Here is a 22,096-nt window from a genome sequence, read left to right on the forward strand (position 1 = left end):
AAGAACATAAAATGTGGTTAAAGAACAAATTTAGTGGCAGCTAATCATAGTAATGACAATGCTAATGAAAATACCTATGTTTACAGGACATTTATATCTTCCGATTCATTATTTGATTCATGGATACATGTTTTAATTGGTTTGGGAGCTACTGAGGAGGAAAATCATATCCAAGTCATGCTTTTTTAAAGATGGAATCTGGTTAATGGTTAATGGGAAGTAATGAAATAACTTCGAATCACATTGTTGATTTATACCTAGCACATTTGAGAATATAAATAAGTCTGCTATCTTTTAAAATTACTCCAGGCCAGAAGCAGATGTTGTGAAGTCAAGACTGAGTAATCATCCTAGATACCTTTGGCCTCCACATTTACTGGGAGGATACAGACAGTCCAGATGAATCATTTCCTTGGTACAAATTACATGGAAAGTTGTCGTCCATACCTACTTTGGGTCAGAGCTCAAGTCCAAAAAAAATTTTTTTTGGTGATACTAATTGCTAAGTCTCCAAATTCATTCTCTTTTTTTCTCACCCATGCATAGGAAGATTAGGTAAATATCAGATCACTCATCTGCAATAAAACTGCAATGTTCGATTTTGGTTTTCTTTTTCCAGTTCTAGGCAGCAAATGCAGGGCCTTTCAAATGCTAGGCAAGTGCTCTACCACCAAGCTACACTCCCAGTACCCATTCTATTTTAGTGATGAATGCTGGAAGAAAAAGAAGTCAAACAAAGAAAAATTGTATTCATCTGATTCATACTTGATCTATTCCTGGATGATTCTGCTCTGGTCTGTTGTAATTCAAGAAAGATTAAATGCTCCTTAGTCTTCCCAGTCTAGAGAAATATCAGTCAAATATATAAGCTATTTGAGAGTCACCTGGATGTCTGAATCTTTTCTTTGAAGAAAATACATATTTTAAAAAATGACTCGTTTGGTCTTCATTTAACACACCAGTAATAATTTGAAGTTATTCAGAAATCACTAAATGACTGTCATGATTAAACCTCAAGATCTAGCCAAGGTCAAGCTTTCAGAACATGGTAAATTTGGAAGTGTATTGGAATTTATTTAAAAGTAGAATAATTCCTGGTTTTGAAGTTAAGCATTTGGGGATTCAGATCCTGCCTTTCTTAAGATCAATCACTTATAAACAACTTCAATTTAAGATCAATTTATTCATTTCTCCAATTCTTAATTCTCTAATTTATAAGATAGTCTTGTTATGAGGATTAAAGGAATGATAAATGCTTAGCAGAGTTTGGGGTATGCACAACAAATGCTCAAATACACATAAGCATAGGCCAGGGAATCTTCTAGCAAGCACAGGCCTATGTTAGTTAATTTAATCCTCAAAAAGCCTGAAAGAGGTTGGTGACCAATATTATGTCCATATAAGACATGAAGAAACTGAAGTGTGGAGATGTGCAATATTTCTAAGATGTCACCCAGCAGAGTTCAGATCAGGACCCAGGCAATTTAGCTCCAGAGTCTTCATTGTTAACCATTACATCACGTCTTCTCGCATAATAGCAGAAACTTCTAGTATTACATCTCAACAACAGGATAACACACATTTGGCTATACACACACACACACACACACACACACACACACACGAGTTAAATATCTGAGCTTAGTTGGGAAAAAAAGTAGACTCTTAAGATCTGGTAGTAATGTTTCCTATAGATGAATATTCCTTTTCATTTTATTGGGGATTCTATTAAGGAAGAATATTTTTCAATGACACAGATAACAAAGAAATGTTCTGTTTAAGACTTCAAGAAGAAAAAAAAAAGACTTCAGGAAGGGCATTCCAAACATTTTACACATTTTATAGACAAATGTCCACATTTTATCTTGAACCTAAAGAAAGATAAATCACAAGGGAAGTGATCATTAGGACCAGAATTTTCATTCTGCTCTCTGTCATGTGTCTCTGTGAAATGTAATTATTTTTACAGAGGAGACCATGGCTGAGACATGTGGGATGGGGGTGTTCAGTTAGTTGTTAAAATTTGTGTTATTTTACTACACACTGGTTCATTTCTTTAAACTAGAGCCAAGAAGAAAGTTATTTTCTACCAAGAATAGAAATAAAGAAGAACATTTGTGTATCTTACTATCAGTTCATTATGTTAGTAATATTAAAAACAAGAAAATTTTCAGAGCTAATATTCATTTTAAAAGAAGTAGGGGCCATGAGTGTGACTCAATGGTAAAGCACTTATTCAGAATGTGCAAAGCCCTAGGTTCAATGCCAGTAGTGCCCCCCTCCCCCAAAAGAAGAAGTTACAAAGCATACATGTTCTTATTTTTCAGTTTTCCTTCTAAGCACCAATACTTTTCTGGAGGAAGTAGAAATTCTAATTAAGGTTCAGAGAAGAGAACACCAAAAATTTATCTTAGAAGTTAAAATCAATTTCCTTTTTTGTAGACGGAAAATTAACAAATGCCTGATCTCTTATTTAATTTTTTTCAACAAAGACAAAATTTGTTTGACAGAAGGTTAAGCAAATTTTGAAATGACCATTCATAAATACTGAATAATCTAGGCATGTGAGAATCTCAAAATCTTCATATTGAAGACACAAAAACGTATGGTACCAAGGTGGGGGTCACCATTAATGTTTGCTGAAATACTGGGTACCAAATAAGGAAGAAAATAAAGTAAAACTTTTCAAATACTTCAAGTATGTTTCTTCATGAAATTTTCTTATAAAAACCTATTCAAATTTAAAAAAAAATTCCCAGGATTTAAAAAAAATAGTTACTTTAAAAATACATTTGTTCTTTTCTAGATCAGTGACAGTTATTTTGCATATAACCACCTAAATTGAAAATATTTAAAATAACTGCCAACAAGAATGAAAATAAAATGAAAGTTTCACCACTGTCCATGTCCAGGAGAGCTTCTGTGACATGAGGCCTGTTGTGTACCAACCTGAGCATCTTCGAATGTGTATCGTCCAGGTTCCTTCACGTTCTGTGTGGTTTTGTCATAACTCTTGGAATCCAGATTGATGGCACTGGGGGCTCCTGGAGCCAGAAATTCTTGCCATATTTCCTGAACTCTCGAGGGCACTTCTCGAATAGGCCTTTTCTTCAGGTCCTCCACTGCTAGCCAGAATCTATGCAAAATGTGACACTGAGCTTTTACTTCAATGGTTTATAATCTGAAAAATTCTTGTAATATTTACTCATCATAAACCTCATCGTGATTCCTAATAGAAAATTCACTTTCTGAGGGCTTGCAATATTAGACCTATATTGGCTTTTCCCCATAAGTTATATGCAAAGGTAAAAATTTTCTTTGAAAAGAAATACGGAAAACCTCTTAATTGATTGTGATTAGAACCAAATCTGAGCTCTAACATTATTGAAGCAATGTAGCACTTTTAGAGAAGCTTTTATTAGAAAGGAAGAGGAACTGGGCTGGGGATATAGCTCAGTTGGTAGAGTGCTTGCTTCACATGCACAAGGCCCTGGGTTCAATCCCCAGCACCGCCCCCCCACCAAAAAAAAGAACTTGATTTCTGGTTGGGGATGTGGCTCAAGTGGTAGCACGCTCACCTGGCATGCGTGAGGCACTGGAAAGGTTCGATCCTCAGCACCACATAAAAATAAAAAATAAAGATATTGTGTCCACCTAAAAAAAACTAAAAAAAAAAATATAAAAAAAGAAAGGAAGAAAAACTAGAAGGGAAGGTGTGCTTACAGAGCTTCTAATGGGGGGTTGTGTTTAAAGTAGTATATTATTCTGTATTCTTTGGATCTTTAGTCCATTTCAGGAGAGGCATTCCTGCTCTACTTGGTAGGGAAATTACCACAAAGCTTTCCTGGAATTAAAAGAGGCCTGGACATAAAAAGAGAAAATGCTCCAGCAGGAAATATCAGGCAATTAACTAATTTTAATATATGAGTTACAGAGTGACAGCGCAACAAGCTTTTCTATGCGATTGTTTGAAAGACTTAAATTTGCAGAGGCATCAGAGCAATTTAGAAGCCAGAAAAATACATACTGGTTTACTTCTGAATGTATGTTTATATAGAGAACATTTATGCTGAAGGAACACTGAAGTATGTTATGGCTGAAAAAAGCAAATAGCAAAGCATAATAAGAAGGTGCCATGATGAATTATGGGTTTAATTTTTAAAAAGTTTATCTAGGTTATTTCAGTTAGATCTAGAAATAATCTTGAAAAGATTAAAGTTCATATTGCAATAATTTGTAAATGGAAAAAAATATGTGATAAAGGAACTGTGAGGCTTGTTATCCCCAACAGGCACAATATCATTCTACTGATATATGTGAGCATGATATGGAGAATCCAACTACAGAAGTGGAGGAAATTTAGGCTGCAGAGTCAGGAGAAGCACAAAGTGATACGCAGTACCTTCCTCTCTACTAAATTTTAACATGGGCATTAATGAAAGGTCAGAAATCAGTAAAAAGTCACTTGAATTACAATTAAGAGTATCAAATACTACTCAGACTATTGATTTTTCAGTTTTCATTCCCCTCTTGTTTTGTTACAGAGATAATCCAATGTGGCAAAGCCTTAAATATGAAACAGCCATTATTACTTTCAGAAAGGAAGGATCAAGACTGTGAAGTCCTATAGGAATACCATGTACAATCTGAGGCTGCATGAGTGTTGGAATTGATGCTCATTTAAGCTGACTTCAGCATATTTTGAAGACATCAATCAAAAGAAAGTCTCAATCCTCAAAGTACTAGTAGTGAAAAAAGACCACTTTAAAGGCCAGAATCCCAGGAAGCACATGAGAATCTCTTAGGAAGAGTATAGGCCAGACAGTCTTAGAATGCTGAGCAGGAAGAAACCCCAATGCTAAGGCTAGCACACGGTTGTAAAAGTGGGGTGTCTAAGAAAACTCTTTGAGATATAGTGACATCTGAAATGAAATGGACCTGGAAATAAGGAAAAAACTGTGAAAGTGTAGAGATGTTGGTAATAGCACGTACACTGATACGGGATACAGGTACTACGTACCTGTTTACCATATACTTATCAATCTGTATCTTCAACTAGTCCCCACAACTCCATAAACTAGATGCTATTATTTCCCCCACGTTAGAAGAGGAACTGAGCATATGAAGATTAAGTAATTTATTTAAGCTTGTCCTCCATTAGTGGTATAGCTGAGGTTTTGTTTCTGGAAAATCTGTAGCAGATGTCAGGCTCATAACCACTCCTTCTCACTGTCTCCCTAAGAGCATCATTGCCTTTCTTATCCCCATCATTGCTGTAATTGTTTTAATAGCTTAGTAGAATGGAACAGGCTCATTTAAAATCCTACATTTTAAATTTAATAGTAGCTGGAATCTAAGGAGACTTTTTAATGTCTTTAAGTGAAGTCTTGCTTTCCTTCTCAATAAAATGGAATAACAATGCCCATCTCCGTGAAGTTCCATTGGATTAAATTATATAAATTTATGTAAAGGCCACTGACAAATGCCAGGTATATTTTTAGGCACATAATGATAAAATTCATGCTATTTATATATTTCTTTAGCATGTGCTTTATGCTAGAGCTCTGCCTGAAAAGGGAATGAACAAAACACATATCAGTAGACAGCAGAGGGTGTATTTGAGTAACATGTGGTTATGGATAAGCAGGGTTTCTTCACTTTTTTACTGTTCTAATGTTTGAAGAAAAAGCTCATGTGACTGGCACATTCCCATGAAGGGTAGGTCCCTAGAAGGCGGCTGCTGCTTAGAAAAGATGTACTTAAATTTATTTAATTCATAGTCCTCTTGGCTAAGTGGACCCTGGCATGTGATTCAGATAGTAGGTGAAAGCAGGGTGGGACTCAGATTTGGGAATCAGTGGACAGTAGCTTGGTAATGGTTTATTAAAAAAAAACCACGAATGCTACTTACATGCAATATGAGTTTGCATAAAACCAGCTCAGACATATTTTGTTTCTCTCTAAATTGAGGCAATAATACTTACATTGTTGGGATTATTAGATGTGTGATGATCAGAAATAATGAAAGGCAAATAAATGTAGCATAATATGATTCATAGAAGTAGCAGATATAAAACATATTCTGGTGTATGTTAGGTGTTCGAAATTCTGTTTGCAGTTATATCTTTCAGTAATTCATTTATCTATACTTAACAAGGAAACATGATAGGTATATAGTAGATATTCAAGGAGTATATACATATGTGTATACATACATAAAAATATTGACTATTTCTTATATGTAATTATTTAGTATGGAAATCAGTATAGCATGGAATTAAGACAAGAAATAGTTAAGGCTTGATTGAACTAAGGAATGGGCAATGATTCAATTCATGTGTGAAGCAGAATATTCACATGGTACTCTCTTTTCTCCAGAATTTCTTCCTTCTTCCTTTCTTGCTTGGTTATCTTCTTATCAACAGCTGTCAGCCTGGAAGATATTTCTCCTACTATGCCTTTGCCAATGTCTAACTCCAGGTTAGGCATTCTCCAATACTTCTCCTATCTAAACATCCATCATTTTGTGTTGTGACTGGACAATGCTGGTAAGGCATGTTACTTATTTCCTCATCACAAATAATTATAATGTCATTATATTTTCAAAAACTTAGAGCAAAATTCACCCTCCCATTCTCTAATATTCCAAAAATATCCTTTTTTCTTTATTTTGTATACATTCTTGCTTCAGTAACTAGTAATATGACTTAGATATACTAAGTATTATTAGCAGGCCCAATAAAACTATAATTGCTAAACTTCAGGTCTTGCAAAAGCCCGGCCAGAAAGGATTCCCATAAACTTGAGCAAGAATTGGAAAGTGCTTCCCAACAATGCATGACAGCACTCATAGAAAATTCCAGATTCTGTTTGTGGTCATTCTGCTCCATTCAAGAGACATCTGTCAATGTTCTACATATTTCTGAATCGTTTGTTATTAGTATCTGTTAAATCTCCTGAAAAGAATGTGACAATGCCTGGCACTGCTTAGTTCCAAGGAAAATAGATGAATTTCACAGGACTCTGTAAGTCATGGGAAAGTAAAACTAAGGTATGAGGTTTCAAAAGGATAATGAATAAAAGAACGCATGCAAAAAGAGTTTCTTGTAGTGAAAAGTTATTACTCATTTAAATGATCTTAAATAGAACTATTAAAATCCACTCTAATGTCTCCTTTTAAGAAATGATATTTTCAGGTGCCCTTTAAATTAGAAAATTTAAAAATACATAAGGATGATGTTTACAACCAATGAGCAGAACACATGTCTTGTCTAATTAACAGTCTTTAGGGCTCTTACCTGTTGTGAAGCTGTATTTAAATGAGCAAAGTAAATGAGCTGCCCTAGAGCTTTGTCTCAAAATATTTGACATAGTGTTGACTCCTTTCTCCAACTTACTTGAGAAGTTATACTCACAGAAGGTCAGTACTGATAAATAGGTGATATGTTTTAACAGCATAAATACCATTGGCCATTCTCCACTTCACCAAACATGGCTCTAAGTGCTACACTTCTTTGTAGAGTTCATTTCACAAGTACTGAACTTATACAGTTAAAAATCCAGAGACAATGTAAAAGTCAGTTATTGTGAGGAATTGATAATACTGGACAGCTTTTGTCTTTTCCATCCCATTAGATGGCAGAAATTCAATGTGTTCATAACATCATTACGATGTTGGCAGAGTGTAATTGGTTTCGTGAGTCCAAAATAACGCAACATCAGAGAGAGTGTTGCTCTGGCTTGTGGTGTAAGAATCAAGCAGTGTATCTTACCTTAAGTTTTCTGAGCTGAATTCTGACTCTAGAAATTTAAGGAACTGTTCTCTCCCAACTGGGTCTTTCAATGCCTCATCCATGCCAAAACCCCATCGTTTTACCCTCTGTTGGCTCGGTTCTTTGCTATAGAAGATAAAGCCAAATATAATCCTTTCAGTACAACTACTATTTTCTGTTATTAGGTTTGTCCTCAAAATCATGTATGCTTTAAAATTCCATTTCTTAACTGATCATTCAGAAGAAAAATAAGTATCTGATTGATGGTTCTTAATAAAATCATGGTGTATTATAAGTAACATTAATATCTAACATTTATTAGGTGAATTAGGTGCTAAGTGGTCTAAATAAATTATCCTATTAATTTTTTTCCAGTACCTTTATAAGTACATTCTTCTTCTTCCCATTTTATAGATGAGGAAATGAAGGCATGAAGAGAGTTATAACTTTCCAATGTCAGACAAGTAACAAGGGGCAAATATCCAGACATTCTTGTATTAGACCCCCATTTCTTAACCACTAACAAATGCATAATGGGGGAATGTGCTGGTGGTGTGTGTGTGAAATGCACATGTATCCAAAATGACATACCAATGTATAACTCTGCTGTAATTAAACATGTGACCTATTCCTGGTGAGTCATGACTTTTGGGGATTCCAGGTTCCTCATATGTAAAATCTATAACTTGTGGCTGAGGAGTCTGGACTCATTGAGTGTTTAAGATCCATGGCTGGATATGGAAGAAAAAGAAGGTCCATAATGCAATCTTGAAAGGGGTTAGAGTACTAATCCTCTCTGTATAAAGAGACATGCAATGATCTTTGCATGACTGCCCAAATGGATATAGTATGCTTCTCCTATGGAGTCTTCAATTGTGCTTTAGTTTTCTTAAGTCAGTTTGTTTTTTAGTGTGTTCATGGTGAGTTCATTTTGTTTTAAAGCTGAATTTATAAAGGTCTACTTGTATTAAGCTTAATTAAGTAAATAGGGATTTAGCATTATTTTGCTTGAATACATGGGCCTTTTTGGCTATGTGGATTTTCAAAGAAGCTAACAGCAATGAGCTAAATTTCAAGAACTGAAGATTTGAAACCTGACTAATCCAGCTAGAAACCTGTACTTCTAATTTTATAGCAGTGCAAATATTTTTTAAAATTAAATTTATTTTTATATTGATACATAAAAATATGAACAATTATACATATTTATTAGAGTACCCCGTGATATTTCAATACATGTATATATCATGTAATGTGTAAATCGGGGTAAACATCTATTTCATCAAATGTTTATCATGCCTTTATGGTAAATACATTCAGAACTCTTTATTTTGCTTCTAAGAGATAGTACATAATTTTTATCTATAGTCACACTACAGTACATTAGCACACTCAAACTTATTTCTATGTAACTATAACTTAGAACCTGTTGGTGAACCTTTCCTGACCCCTTTTCTCCCCAGCCTCTTGTAACCACCATTCTCAACTTCTCAAGTTCCATAAGACCAACTTTTTTTTTTTTTAATTTCACATATGAGTGAGAACATACAATACTTTTGTTCCTATGCCTGGCTTATTTCACTTAACACATTGATCTCCAGTTCCAACCATGTTGTCATGACTGACAGATTCCATCCTTTTTTTATGGCTGAGTAGCATTCCATCAACAATGCAAATCTCAATGCCAAAGCAAATGCCTGGGGTTTGAAAACCTCAAGCAATATCTTGAATGATAATGTTAAATCATGAATCAAATGTAAAGAGTAAAACCATCATTATAATTAACCAATTACAGGGTTCTTCCTGTTTCACAAAGTCCCTGAAATAAGTGACATATCTGTGAGGAAAAGAAAATGTCACTTACCTTGCTTCAAGTTCCCAGAAAGTAGTATCGTCAGACAGCCATGGATTAGAAGGGTCAGGTGGCACAAGAAATGGGTCGTATTCTACATACTGTTCCGTATAACTTAGTAGACTAGGGAGGAAGAAAAAAAAAATTTCCTCAGTTTTTCTGGCTGAAGTTATACCCAGTCCAAAGAAAGAGAAGCAATATAAAAATTCTGGGCCAAAGAGTCCTTTCCCAATTACAGAATAAAGCCCAATGGCAATTTTCATGTTTCAATAACATGCACGCAACAACTCATTGGGCTTTTTGGTGGACAAATTTAGTTAAAGATTCCTATCTTTATCTATCACACACCTGAGCTATTAAGTCACTACACTTCCATTAAAATGAAGCAACATGGAAGAGGTCTGCATGTTGAAGGGCAGCAGTAAGGGTCTGTTCCAATCCTTTGTTAACCAGGAAAAGGGATTAAAAGGAAATCATTGCCAAATTTAATTACAGGAATGAGGCAAAAGGAGAATCACTGACAAAAATATACTTTTAGAAAACATTTACATTTGTTTGGTCATGATGGCACACGCCTGTAATCCCAGCAACTTGGGAGGCTGGGGCAGGAGGATCACAAGATTGAGTTAGCCTCAGCAACTTAGCAAGACCTTTAGCAACTCAGTGAAACCCTGTCTCAAAATAGAAACAGCGAAAGGCCCCTCCCCAAAAATCTGTGTTTAAAAACTGAAGGAAGAAGAAAGAAAATAAGTCGGAGAGATAGGTTTTGGCAATGCCCCAAAGTGAAGAATTTGAATTTCATTAAGAGTAGATTTTTAAACAGAAAAGACAAATCTAAAATCTGAGATTAATTCAAATTCTGAAACCATGCAATAACAGAGTAGGTTGTGAATGTTCAGATCAATTTATAGAGTCTCAGAGTTGCCAAAAAACAGTCAGTAAATTAAGGTTCAATTCTTTGAGTAGAAGTGAAAAGATTTAACTCCTTGGCTGTATCCTCTGTATCTTATTGTTGATTGTACAAAGATAGAACCTCTTGTGATTTAAAGCAATAATGATCATGCTTCCCTTTAAACTGTAACAAATGAATGCTTTGAAAGCTTTCCATGTGTATAAAGCAAATACAAAAACCAATTATTTATCTTAGTTCCCCTTCCAACAGTTGGTTCTTACTACATATTTAACTGTCTCATGCAATTTTTAAATTTACAGAGACATCTTGAAATACTTACCTATCAGCAACTTTTGACATTTTTAATCGATGTCTGTCTAACTGTATTTGCCAATATTTTATCTGAAAAGAAGGTTAGAGAATTAGTTACACAAATGACAACACCACAGTTTTCACCTCTAAATTCTCATAGGGCAATTCCAAAAAGGTGTATATCCTGTCAGTAAAATTTCAAAGTTGACGAATGCAGAGCACTCTGAATAGTTAACAAAAAATGAAAATGTATTTGAATGTAAACATAACCATATATCTTAAGAACAGCACAGTTTGAATATTTTACTTACTTTAACAAAATGTAACTTTATTAGAAAAGTGTTCTGGAGTTTTTAAACATTAATTCAAGGTGAATAATCAAATCCATTCCCCACAGATATTTAATTAAGAAAATAAATGTATTTTTTATTTTTTACTATAATTTCAAAATAAATCCTATCTCCTGAGACTATCCCAAGAAAGCATCATTCAGATGTGTTTTGAGAATAATTTTATGAAATTATGACACATGCTTACATGGATGTAAACACATAGAGAAAAACTATAAAATTTTTTCTGAATTGCTTTTCCTTTATGGTGCTTATAAATACACTAGAAAATTCTAAATCACATTATTAATGAACCATACTATAACAAAATAATAGAAGAGTCCAAAATGTGGAGGAGGAACGATGATTAAACCAATCAAGAAATTTAATTATTACTGGATATTAGAAATTGATGTTTGCTTTGAAATATTTATTGAAGCAAAAACTATTGATCAATGATTTTTAAAAAGAAGCAGTATATACTATGATTGTATACCAGTGTTGATAAGAAAAAACTTCCAAAGGTTTGAAGACATCAGTACCACACAAATAAAAATCACATTTTTTTTTTTTGTGATGATAACTTAGCAACATTAGATATGGGACTTAATGTCCCCAATCTCTTGTCCTCTCATTAGCAACTTCATTACATTTTTACTTGCAAATATTCTATATGAAATAGGTGACCATACAAATTACCTTTCAAAATACCCATTATGAACATTTGCTATCTGGTTGCATAGTGAATGTTAATAATGATAAATAATCATTTGAAAGTCATTTTCTAGGCTGACTCACCTGTTGATGCAGCTCATCTTCTGTTGGAGGTTTAGTTTCTGGTGTGGGTGTGTGGGTAGGACTGTGACTTCTAATATCATTTTGTAAACCATAGACAGACTATATTAAAATGAAAAATAAATGTTAAGACAAAATACCATTCATAGTCACAGATTTCTGGGAAAAAAATTTGCGTCACATCTTCAGTAAGGTAGCTCAAAACTTATTTAATGAAGCTTCTGTCAAAGTCCAAAAGGCACTGCTATCAAAAATAAAATTTAATAAGTAACATTTAATAAGTATTGATTCAATAATAAAATAGAGGTGGATATAAAATAAAATAGAAATTTAATAACTCATGAGAAGATAAAAATTACCTGATTTTCATGTAGGAATGAAATGGAACACTGACAAGAGGACTATGTTGCAGATTCTGCTGCCTTGTTTTCTCGTGGTATAATCAGACGACCCAGAGTGCCCTGACTTCCCATCTCAATACTGCCTACTTAGGTTATGATGTTAGTCTCGCCATTGGGTACATATGCAATATTAGTGAGGCTTCACACACCTCAAATTCTTGATGCTGCAATTCTTTTTTAAAATTAATTTTCCCAAAAGATCAGAGCTATTAATTAAAAAGATTCTTTTTAGGGAGAGACCCATTGCTTAGTAAGTATAAAGAAAGATATAGAGACTGAGGGATAAAAATTTCTCCCCAACTGTGTGAGTCACCCAACATGTTAGTTCAAGAGAGAATCCAAATGGCTTTTTTAAAAACAAAACAAAAAAATCAAAGTATTATTACTTTAAAACAAAGCATTAGATGTGTCCTGTAGTACTTCTTTGAACATGGAAATAAAAGATAAGGGCATAGTAAAAGTGCATGAGCACTGCAAAATTAACATTTCCAGATAGATTTGCAAAGAAATTGTCATTTAGATGAAGGTAGATTCAAATGCTTAATGGAGTCCATTCTCGGGCCCATCAACAAACTTCAAAGTTCAAATGTGTTTTGTTCCTGACCTACTTTCACTTGGACCGAAACTGAATGTTCTGTCAACATTACTTCTTGGCTCTGTTACCTAGACACTTTGGACTCGATGTTTTTTTCTCTTTATAGCTCCCATTATTGCTTGTTAGCCCTTTTAAAACACACTTTGACTTGGGTTTAATCATCTGGATCATCCACTTCCAGACTATTTTAGAAAGGCCCTTATAAATCTTTTCTCTTGTCCTAGCTCAAACCTATTTCCTGTCAATGACCATCCATTTTAATACAACATATGCTATTCATAGGACTGGGCTAAATGACTTGTCCTGCTCTTTTCTTTCATTTGTTTACTCATTCATTCAATCATTCAACACTTACTGACCACCTCTATATGCTGGATGTAGTGATAAGCATAAGGGTTATAGAAGCAAACAAAACACATATGCTTCCTCCTCCATTGGAGCTTACAATCCTGTACCAGGGAAACGAGTTGCCTAATCACACAAATAAGTATGATTAAAACTGTGATAAGTATTATAAAGAAAAAATTAAAAGACATAAGGCCTAGAATACCAGAGGTTATACATTGAAGAAGCAGAAAAAGCCTAAATAAACTGATACTAGTCATATTTGAACATGCTTAAACAGCTTTTTGAATTCTGAAATACCATTTGAGTTTGATTTCTTAAAAATTAGGCAAGTGAAAGACCACTAGTTATATAGTTGAACTTTGGGGTGCCTGTTATTTCTTCAGTTGTATCACATTAATTTTTGATAAGGAAAATAAGGTCTCTGAGATATAAACTTTCTATTCTTTTTACCATTATTATTTTTTTCTTTTTACAGTACTAGTATTGCCTTATCACTAAGCTACAACCCATCCCCTTTTAAAAGTTTTTGTTTTGTTTTGTCTTGTTCTGTTTTATCTTGAGACATGGTCTTGCTAAGTTGCTGAGGAAGGTGGCCTCAAACTTGCAATCCCCCTGCATTGGCTTCTAGAGGAGCTGGGTTTACTGGCCTATGTCACCATGTCCAGACCTTGGTTCAAATATGTTAAAATTTTTAAAATAAGAATATACATGTCACATAAACAGCATTTATAAAACAAGATAGCTGAGAGTTTTAACAGTAAATTTTCTGGCTAATTTGAAAATTAATTAAAAAGACTGTTAGAAAAATACTTCAATTTGAGATGTCATAAAACTAAAAAGATCCATTAAGTTACATGCTATCTTTACATTTCCATTATTATTTCAAAATGCATGCATTTCATGTGAGCCTCATGAAGTTCATTGGGAGGTATTGCTTTAAGTCTTCCAGGAAACTCACTACTGGGTCTGAGCTTACTATGGAATTTCTAATTTTTGTCTAACGTACAGGTAAACATCAGAAACTTCCAATTTCATTAGTCAGAGTGCTGTTCCGGAGGTAGAGGAGTGAAGTTTTTGCAATGTCTTAATGTTTACAGATAGGAGAAAGTTAAATCAATAACTTGACATTCATTTTGAACTTTGTGAGCAAAATCAACTATTTAGTTGAGATGTTTCAACTTGATTAACACATCCTTTTCTCCATGGTGTCTAGAACAGGCATTTTTCATATATAATGTTATAAAAATTATTCATTAAATGAAACAGATTGGACTCCATATGAATCTATTCATGTATGATTTCCTTTCACATTTTATAACTAAGAAAAATTCTCTTCTATTTTTTTCCTTTGTTGTGTGTGGAGGACTGCTATGGTCTGAATATTTGTGTTCCCCTCCCAATTTACACGTTGGAATCCTAATCCCCTAGGTGATGGTGTTTGGACGTGGAGCCTTTGGGATGTGAAGAGGCCATGAGAGTTCTGCCCTCAGGATTGGGATTAGTGCCCTTGCAAAAGAGGACTCAGGATGAAGGTGCCATATAGGAAACAGAGAGTCTTCTGCACTGGGGCTTTGCTTTTGAATTTCCCAGCCTCCAGGACCATTAGCAATAAATTTATGTTGTTTATAAATTTCCCAGTCTAAAATATTTTGGTACATCAGTCTAGCAGTCCAAATGGACATTTAAAATAGAGCTTTAAAGTGCAAAGTGCAAGAAGATTTTCTACCTATGTGGAATAAATCTCTAGTATTTTTCTTATTGGGGCTAGTGTGAGACTATTTTCTTTCCTTCTGGATTTTTCAACAGAGAACAGACTGTGACCTAGTCTGCCTCCACGTGGAAGAAGCCAGTAGCGACAGCACACCAGAGCAAACCGACTAGAGAGAGGGCCTGAGAGCTCCTGTGCTCTCCAGTGGGCTCCTGGGTCCAGGCACAGCCAGCTCCAGCTCTGCTCCTGCCTACTCCCTAGGCTCCAGTCCATGAGCTGTGGTCAATAATATTAAATGCCACCAAAGTTTAGATGAAGCTGACAGGGGAGAAAAGACAAGAGGATACAGAACAAGCTGACTGTTGTTTTGGAAGATGAGTTCTGAAGCCACAGGAGGCAGTTCCAAAGTGTGCTTCAGTAACACATGCAGATGATTTTGTCATTTTCCTCTGGCTTTGTGTTCTTGGACCCTCCTAGCTATTGTCATATTGTCACAGGTCCTGCCTGTGGTGGTTAATTTTATGTGTCAACATGGCTGGGCCACTGTGCCAAGATACGTAGCCAAACATCGTTCTGGTTGTTTCTGTGAGGGCTTTTTGTGGATATGACTAACATCTAATTTAGTGAACTCTGAGTAAAGCAAATTGTCCTCCACAATGTGGGTGGGCCACATCAACCAGTTGAAGGCCTAAATAGAACAAAGACTGGCTTCCCATGAATAAGAAGAAATTCTACCTTTAGATTGCCTCTGGATTCCATCTGTAATGCTTCTCTGGCCTCTGCTCTCCTGCATCTAATTTTGGCCTTTCCAAGCCCAACATTTAAGTCAATTCCTTAAAAATTTTGTTCTTTCTTTCTTTGTACACACACACACACACACATCTTGTTAGTTCTATTTCTTTGGAGAAATGAATACACAACCCCGTAAAAATTTTCGTATCCAATCAAAGATCACCAGGCACACAGTGCCCCTTAAAACTTGCCTATATTCTTTCTCAGAGACTTGAGTAAATACCTCTTAACTATTTTGTTGGATTTCAGTAAAGCCCATTAAAATTAAGAAGTGATTGGGCTGGGGATGTGGCTCAAGCGGTAGCGTGCTCGCCTGGCATGCGTGCGGCCCGGGTTCAATCCTCAGCGCCACATACAAACAAAGATGTTATGTCCGCCAAAAACTAAGAAATAAATATTAAAAAATTCCCCCTCTCTCTCAAAAACAAACAAACAAACAAATAAATAAATAAAAAAGAAGTGAGATTTGAAACCTGATCAATCTACTTGGGTTATAACATATAAGAAATATTATTATAGCTGATTCTCAAAGAAATGAACAGCAGCCCTCTTTGTTAAGGTAGTATCTATTTTCAAAGATTAAACATGGTCCAGAGGTTCTACTTCCTTATCAGTGGGATATAAGACTAAGATCAATCACACAGCTAAGAGAAGGTGCAAAGGAGACAGCCCCATCAGGCACGGGCGACTTCCAGGGCAGTCAGCAGATTTCTGCCTTTATAATCACATGGTGCAGCCTGTTCAGCCTGGACAGAGCTGTTTCAGAGGGTGGTGAAATCATTATTCACCGATAAAAAGTTAGAATCACAAATCTTTATTCCTTTTATGTTATAGACTGGGCTGTGTTCTCCCAAACTAATATGTGTGATGTGAAGATAGGGCCTGTGGGAAGGTAATAAAGATTAAGTGAGGCCAGAGAGTGCCACAATAATCCAATAGAATTGCTGTCCTCGTAACAAGAGGAAGGGCTCTTGAATACACAGCAAAAAAAAAAAAAAAGTGGTTGATCTCAAGCCAGAAAGAGAACCTTTACCAGGGAATGAATTTTCTAGCACCTTGATCTTGGACTTCCTGTCTCTAGAGCTACAAAATAATAAATTCCTATTGTATAACCCATCCAGTCTGTGGTATTTTGTTGTGGCAGTCCCAGTAGACGAATACATAAAATATGTAACTATACTAAGGTTCAGACATTTGTCTGTCTACTTGTTCACAGTCTGCACCCTTATTAGACATGAGTTGTGGAAACAAGGCCCTGCTTGTCTGTTTTACTGTGAAATATCCAAAGAGCTGTATAAACTGGACACTTAGTGGAGAGGTGTTAATTTCTCTAATTGGTCCTTCCAGTTCCTAACCAAAAATATGGCCTAACACAGTATCTGCAAAAGCTATACAACCAAGTCTTCTCTTTACACATTTGATAAACATGTCAGATTATCTCTACTGGGTGATAATTCAAGAATTCTAAAGGACAAGTAAGTATGTGGCTTAGAGTCCTCAAGCCTTCTGCATAAAATATCATCATTGTCTGTGAGGATTCTAGAAAATTCCACACTAATGTCCATAAAAAGCTTATATTGATCAAAAAAATGAGAAAATCAGTTTTCTCTAATTGTAGAAAACAATGGTATTTATGCTACTTGCTATTGGGTTTTTTCAGAACTTCTGTTTTTCTGTGATGAATTTTTGGGTTACACAGCTCTATAGTTAGGCCTTGCAATTCTACTACAAATGATTGACAATGAATTAGACTGTGTCCTAGACAAATCAGTTAACACTTAAGGACTCCTCTTTACAGCACTTCAACTTGTGATGCCTCAAGTTTTTTTCCATCATTAAATGAGGACCAATGATATGTGAAGAGCAACTTTGTACAGGGATACTTTTCAAAGTTTCAAGAAACATGCCCATTGAGGCCCAGGTAAGAAACCGATACTGAATATAGGGCTATAAAGAGTGGGTGAATGATCACTTTATCATGATGAAGTTCTGTCTTTTTAATCTTTATCTTTACTCTTCTGAATCAGAGCATGTCTGATTTGGTGGGAAAAAACATGATACACAGAAAGGTTTTTAAAGGATTACTCCTCATAATTCAGGGAGAAGGTGGCTTATTGCATTTTTGTTTTTTAAATTCTTCTTTTTGGGCTGGGGATGTGGCTCAAGCGGTAGCGCGCTCGCCTAGCATGCGTGCGGCCGGGTTCGATCCTCAGCACCACATACAAACAAAGATGTTATGTCCGCCGGTAACTAAAAAATAAATATTAAAAAAATTCTCTCTCTCTCCCCCTCTCTCATTCTCTCTTTAAAAAAAATAAAAACAAAATAAATTCTTCTTTTTGGTTGTAGATGAACACAATACCTTTCTTTTATTTATTTATATGGCGCAAAGGATGGAACTCAGTGCTCCACTCATGTAAGGCAGGCGGCTCTACCACTGAGCCACAATCCCAGCCCACTGATTGCATTTTTGAATTTTGTTCACTGAGCTAGTACCTGGCACACGGAGCATGGATACCAAGGATGAAAGAGCTGAGTCTAGAGCCAACTGCAATAGAGACAAGTAGCCAGGCTTTGCCTCTTTCTCTCAGATCCTTAGGGGCAAAATGTTTGAGTATCATGTCTAAATAGGGTGTGTATCACTTTCCCATGGCTTCCTTTTCCCTAACATCAAGGTAAACTGCCTCCAAAGAAAAAAAGGTACTTGTGCAACATTAGGACCTTTGAACATGATGTTGTACGTCTAGGGATAGAAGAAAAAGACTGCATGAAATAAGACTACAAAAATTAGTTTAATTTTAGTTTAGCCTATTGTAAGTGTACTTATTCTGGAAAATGCTACAGTTACATAAGGAAAATGTCACCAAAAAAGAGAGCCTTAACCTTTGGGGAATGCTTTTTTAAGGCCATGCCAACTTGTGGACTGTGTCCTCAGCATGCTTGTTGCAGACTAAAAGTTCTTATGTGTATTGAAATTTTTAATGGAATTAATAAAGATGTCTTCTGTGTGTAAGATTACTTTAAAACTATGCAGATATCACTGCTATGGGTTTTCAAAGGGCTGTTTATTTTGTCAGGTACTGGAGATTGAACCAAGGGGTGCTCTACCATATCCCCAATGCTTTTTATTTTAATTTGAAACAGGCTCTTGCTAAGTTGCCCAGGCTAACCTATGGAAGGCCACCATGTCATGTGACCAGCATTTTTCTCTCGTGATTGGTTTGAGGCATTGTCAGTCACTTCCAGTGATCTGGCCACTTTCAAGTGGCTGTGACAGTATCCCCGATCTTGAGAATAGTAAAAATGTAACAAATGTGTCTTCATGCATAGGCATGCCTTCCTGCAGCCCCATGGGTCAAGCTACACTCACCCGTTCCTTTGTGATACAACCCCTTTGCCCTGTTTGGGATAGAATGTTCCATGGAAATTCCCTTTGTGTGTACCTTTCTCTTGCTCTGCCTGTGGGTGTGGCCTTCCTAGATGTCAGTCAACCTGCTGACAGCAGACATCATAAAGCTAGACTCAGCCCCTTGAAACCTGACCCCTTACCTCATTTGAATGGCTTCTCCTCAATAAAAGGGGTCAGCACGTGCTTGCGCACTCTCTCTCTCTCTCTTTCTGTGGACCCTTAAGGTCAGAGGAGACATCACAGCACCCTCAAAGAAAAAGATATCTCTGTCTCTTGTGTGGTTATTTTGTGCAGCCCAGTTCCCCTGGAATGACCTTGAGTGTTTTAGTCGCAAAGAATGCGACACTAACCTAGAACCTGTGATCCTCCTGCCTCAGCTTCTGGAGTAGCTAGGTTTACAGGCATGTTCTACTGTGCCCAGCTTCAAAGGGCTATTTAAAATGTCACTGAGTTCCAGATAGTTTTCCCCTTAGGCTTTCTCTCAGAACAAACACTGAAGTACTACTCTTAACTTATGGTTGTGTCACACAATGTGGATACTAAAAAAAATCGTCCTTACACTTTTTTTCTAATTAGATATATTTTAGAGTCTCCCTTTCCTCAAACTTTTATCTAAAAATGCCCTATTTTCCCTTTTTCTCAGATAACCTCCAACTTCCTTTCCTAATCCTTTAGCAAGAGTGGAGGGGTCTGCAGTTTCCCTGACCCCTCCTGTCCGAGCCAGTCAGCACTGCTCTTCTACCTCAGGACAGTGGGTGGACCATTTCCTAAGGAGAGAGGGATGGAAGACCAGGAGGAGCAGGAAAGGTTCTGTGAAAGGGACAAAGGTGTTCTGTGGTCCCCAGGTATGAACAGTACAACTCATCATCAATCAATAGCTGCACAACAAACATTTTACCTTTCTTGTTTTGTGTGGGTTTCTCATTCTGGATGACTTCTTAATGTCCACTTCAGTAGTATTTACACATCCAGGCTGGAAACGGAAAAACAGAGAAACAAAGGAATCTTTGGGTGTGAATCTCTGGCTAGTACCTTCATTAGTGACTCGCTCTCCAGAACCTGAGCAAATGCCATAATGACCCCAGTCACCAGCAGCACTTCCTAGAAGGCCACAGCTTTTTCCATCAGCAGTGGACAGTAATGAAATACACAACACCTTTATATTTCTCTGATACCTTTCTCAATTCCTAGAGAAACCAGAAAATGTACTTAGGTTTTGCATGTAAAGTCGTTTACTGATATATTATAGCTGCTCTGTCTGTACAGACAGAGCAAGAGTATCCAGAGACGAATGGGGTAATAACCCCTAATGATATATATCTACACACAAATTCCTGCAGAAACAGGCTTTCTTTATTGACTATAATACTACTTCTATTTATTTATTTGTTTGTTTATTGGTACTGAAGATTGAATGCAAAGGTGTTGTTACCACTGAGTCACATACCCAGCACTTTCTTAAAGGTTTTTTTTTTTTTGAGACAATGTCTTGCTAAGTTACGTAGGGGCTCCCTAAATTGCTGAGGCTGGCCTTGAAATTGCAATCCTCCTGCTTCAGCCTCCCAAATTGGTGGAATTACAGGCGTGTGCCACCACACCTGTCAGAAAACGACACTACTTTTAGATAGCTGCTTGTTTTTCCTAAGTTGGGAAACTAAAATTGTATTTAGTTGAGGAAGCACAAATCCCACGGTGTATTTTTTTTTAATGTATAACACAGAGTTTATAGCTAAAAAGAGGAAGATAAAGAAAGAAACTGGTAGTCAACTATGCTTCTTCTTTCCCAGGCAGGGGAATCCCTTTAAACAGGAGGGCTGCCTGCTGCTGGCTTTCTGATAGCCTGGGGAGTGTTATTTTGCTAGAATTGCTGGTGGGTCACACAGAAACAATTAGCTGTGAGCCCCCTTTGTACTTGAAGGAAGAGAGGAAAGGTAGGAGGGAAGGAGAGTGGGAGAGAGGGAGTGGGAGGGGGAAGGAAGGAGGAAGAGGAGAAGGAGAAAAGGGAAATACAGACTATGAATGGGAAATATACCTCAAACTTTCCCCCCAAAACAATCTGGAAGCAGTAGGCAAAGGCTGAGGAATATGAATCAGAGAAGAAGGAGACTCAGAAACACATGGTATTGAGAGCTAGGAAGGACTTCAACCTTTAGAAGTAATTAGAAATGGATGATTTGCATGTATTGTGTTTCCATGCTTTCAGATTTTTGGCACAGGATTTAGGGATCTCTGGTATTAGTGAAAAAAATCAAGTTGTACATCTCTTCTCAACTATTTATTCTCACAGGTTGCAAGAAAATTAAAACCATGAGATGTTTGTGAAAATGAGTAGAAAGTGTTTTGTGGAGCTGGAATAGAGTTGGGGGGGAGGGCAAAGGGGCAGTGCTGGTATGATTAGAAGAATGAGCTGCTTTGTAGGATGAACACATGGAACATTTTCCTAAAAGAACTTTCTCCTTAAAGCATAGGCATCCTAAGAGAACTTCACCATTTTTTTTTTTTTGTACCAGGGATTGAACCCAGGAACACTGCAACACTGAGCCACATCCCTAGCCCTTTTTATTTTTTATTTAGAGACACAATCTTGTTAAATTGCTTAGGACCTCACTAAATTGATGAAGTTGACATTGAATTTGTGGTCCTCTTGCCTCAGCCTCCTGAGTCACTTGGATTACAGGCATGCACCTCCATACTTGGCAAAACACTTCTTAAATTATTTTCCACAAAGGTTACATGTAAACTATGGACACACACACACACACACACACACACTATAGTATGAGTGTTAAATAAACTACAAGTTTGGTTTGCATATTTAATTAGGAATAAAAATAGCTGTTAAGCTTGGTGATCAGCTTGTTAGTATAAAGGCAAAGCACCAAGCTGGGAAG

General features: G+C 36.3%; 1 protein-coding gene across 4 annotated transcripts in view; it reads right to left on the reverse strand.

Moving 5' to 3' along the window:
* Rgs7 (regulator of G protein signaling 7) overlaps positions 1-22,096 on the reverse strand; it is a 460,451-nt gene that overhangs the window by 17,965 nt on the left and 420,390 nt on the right. For 2 of the 4 annotated variants that reach the window (XM_048809207.1, XM_015483535.2), the window contains exons 10-15: positions 20,104-20,178; positions 11,956-12,054; positions 10,857-10,918; positions 9,637-9,747; positions 7,773-7,898; positions 2,950-3,136 (exon numbers count right to left, since the gene is read on the reverse strand). In XM_048809207.1, the coding sequence (XP_048665164.1) occupies positions 2,950-3,136; positions 7,773-7,898; positions 9,637-9,747; positions 10,857-10,918; positions 11,956-12,054; positions 20,104-20,178 (660 nt within the window). The remainder of the gene's footprint in view (positions 1-2,949; positions 3,137-7,772; positions 7,899-9,636; positions 9,748-10,856; positions 10,919-11,955; positions 12,055-20,103; positions 20,179-22,096) is intronic. The other 2 variants (XM_048809209.1, XM_048809208.1) reach the window with 2 other exon arrangements.

This window comes from Marmota marmota, unplaced genomic scaffold (assembly GCF_001458135.2).
Source record: "Marmota marmota marmota unplaced genomic scaffold, marMar, whole genome shotgun sequence".
In the NCBI taxonomy this organism is placed as follows: domain Eukaryota; kingdom Metazoa; phylum Chordata; class Mammalia; order Rodentia; family Sciuridae; genus Marmota; species Marmota marmota.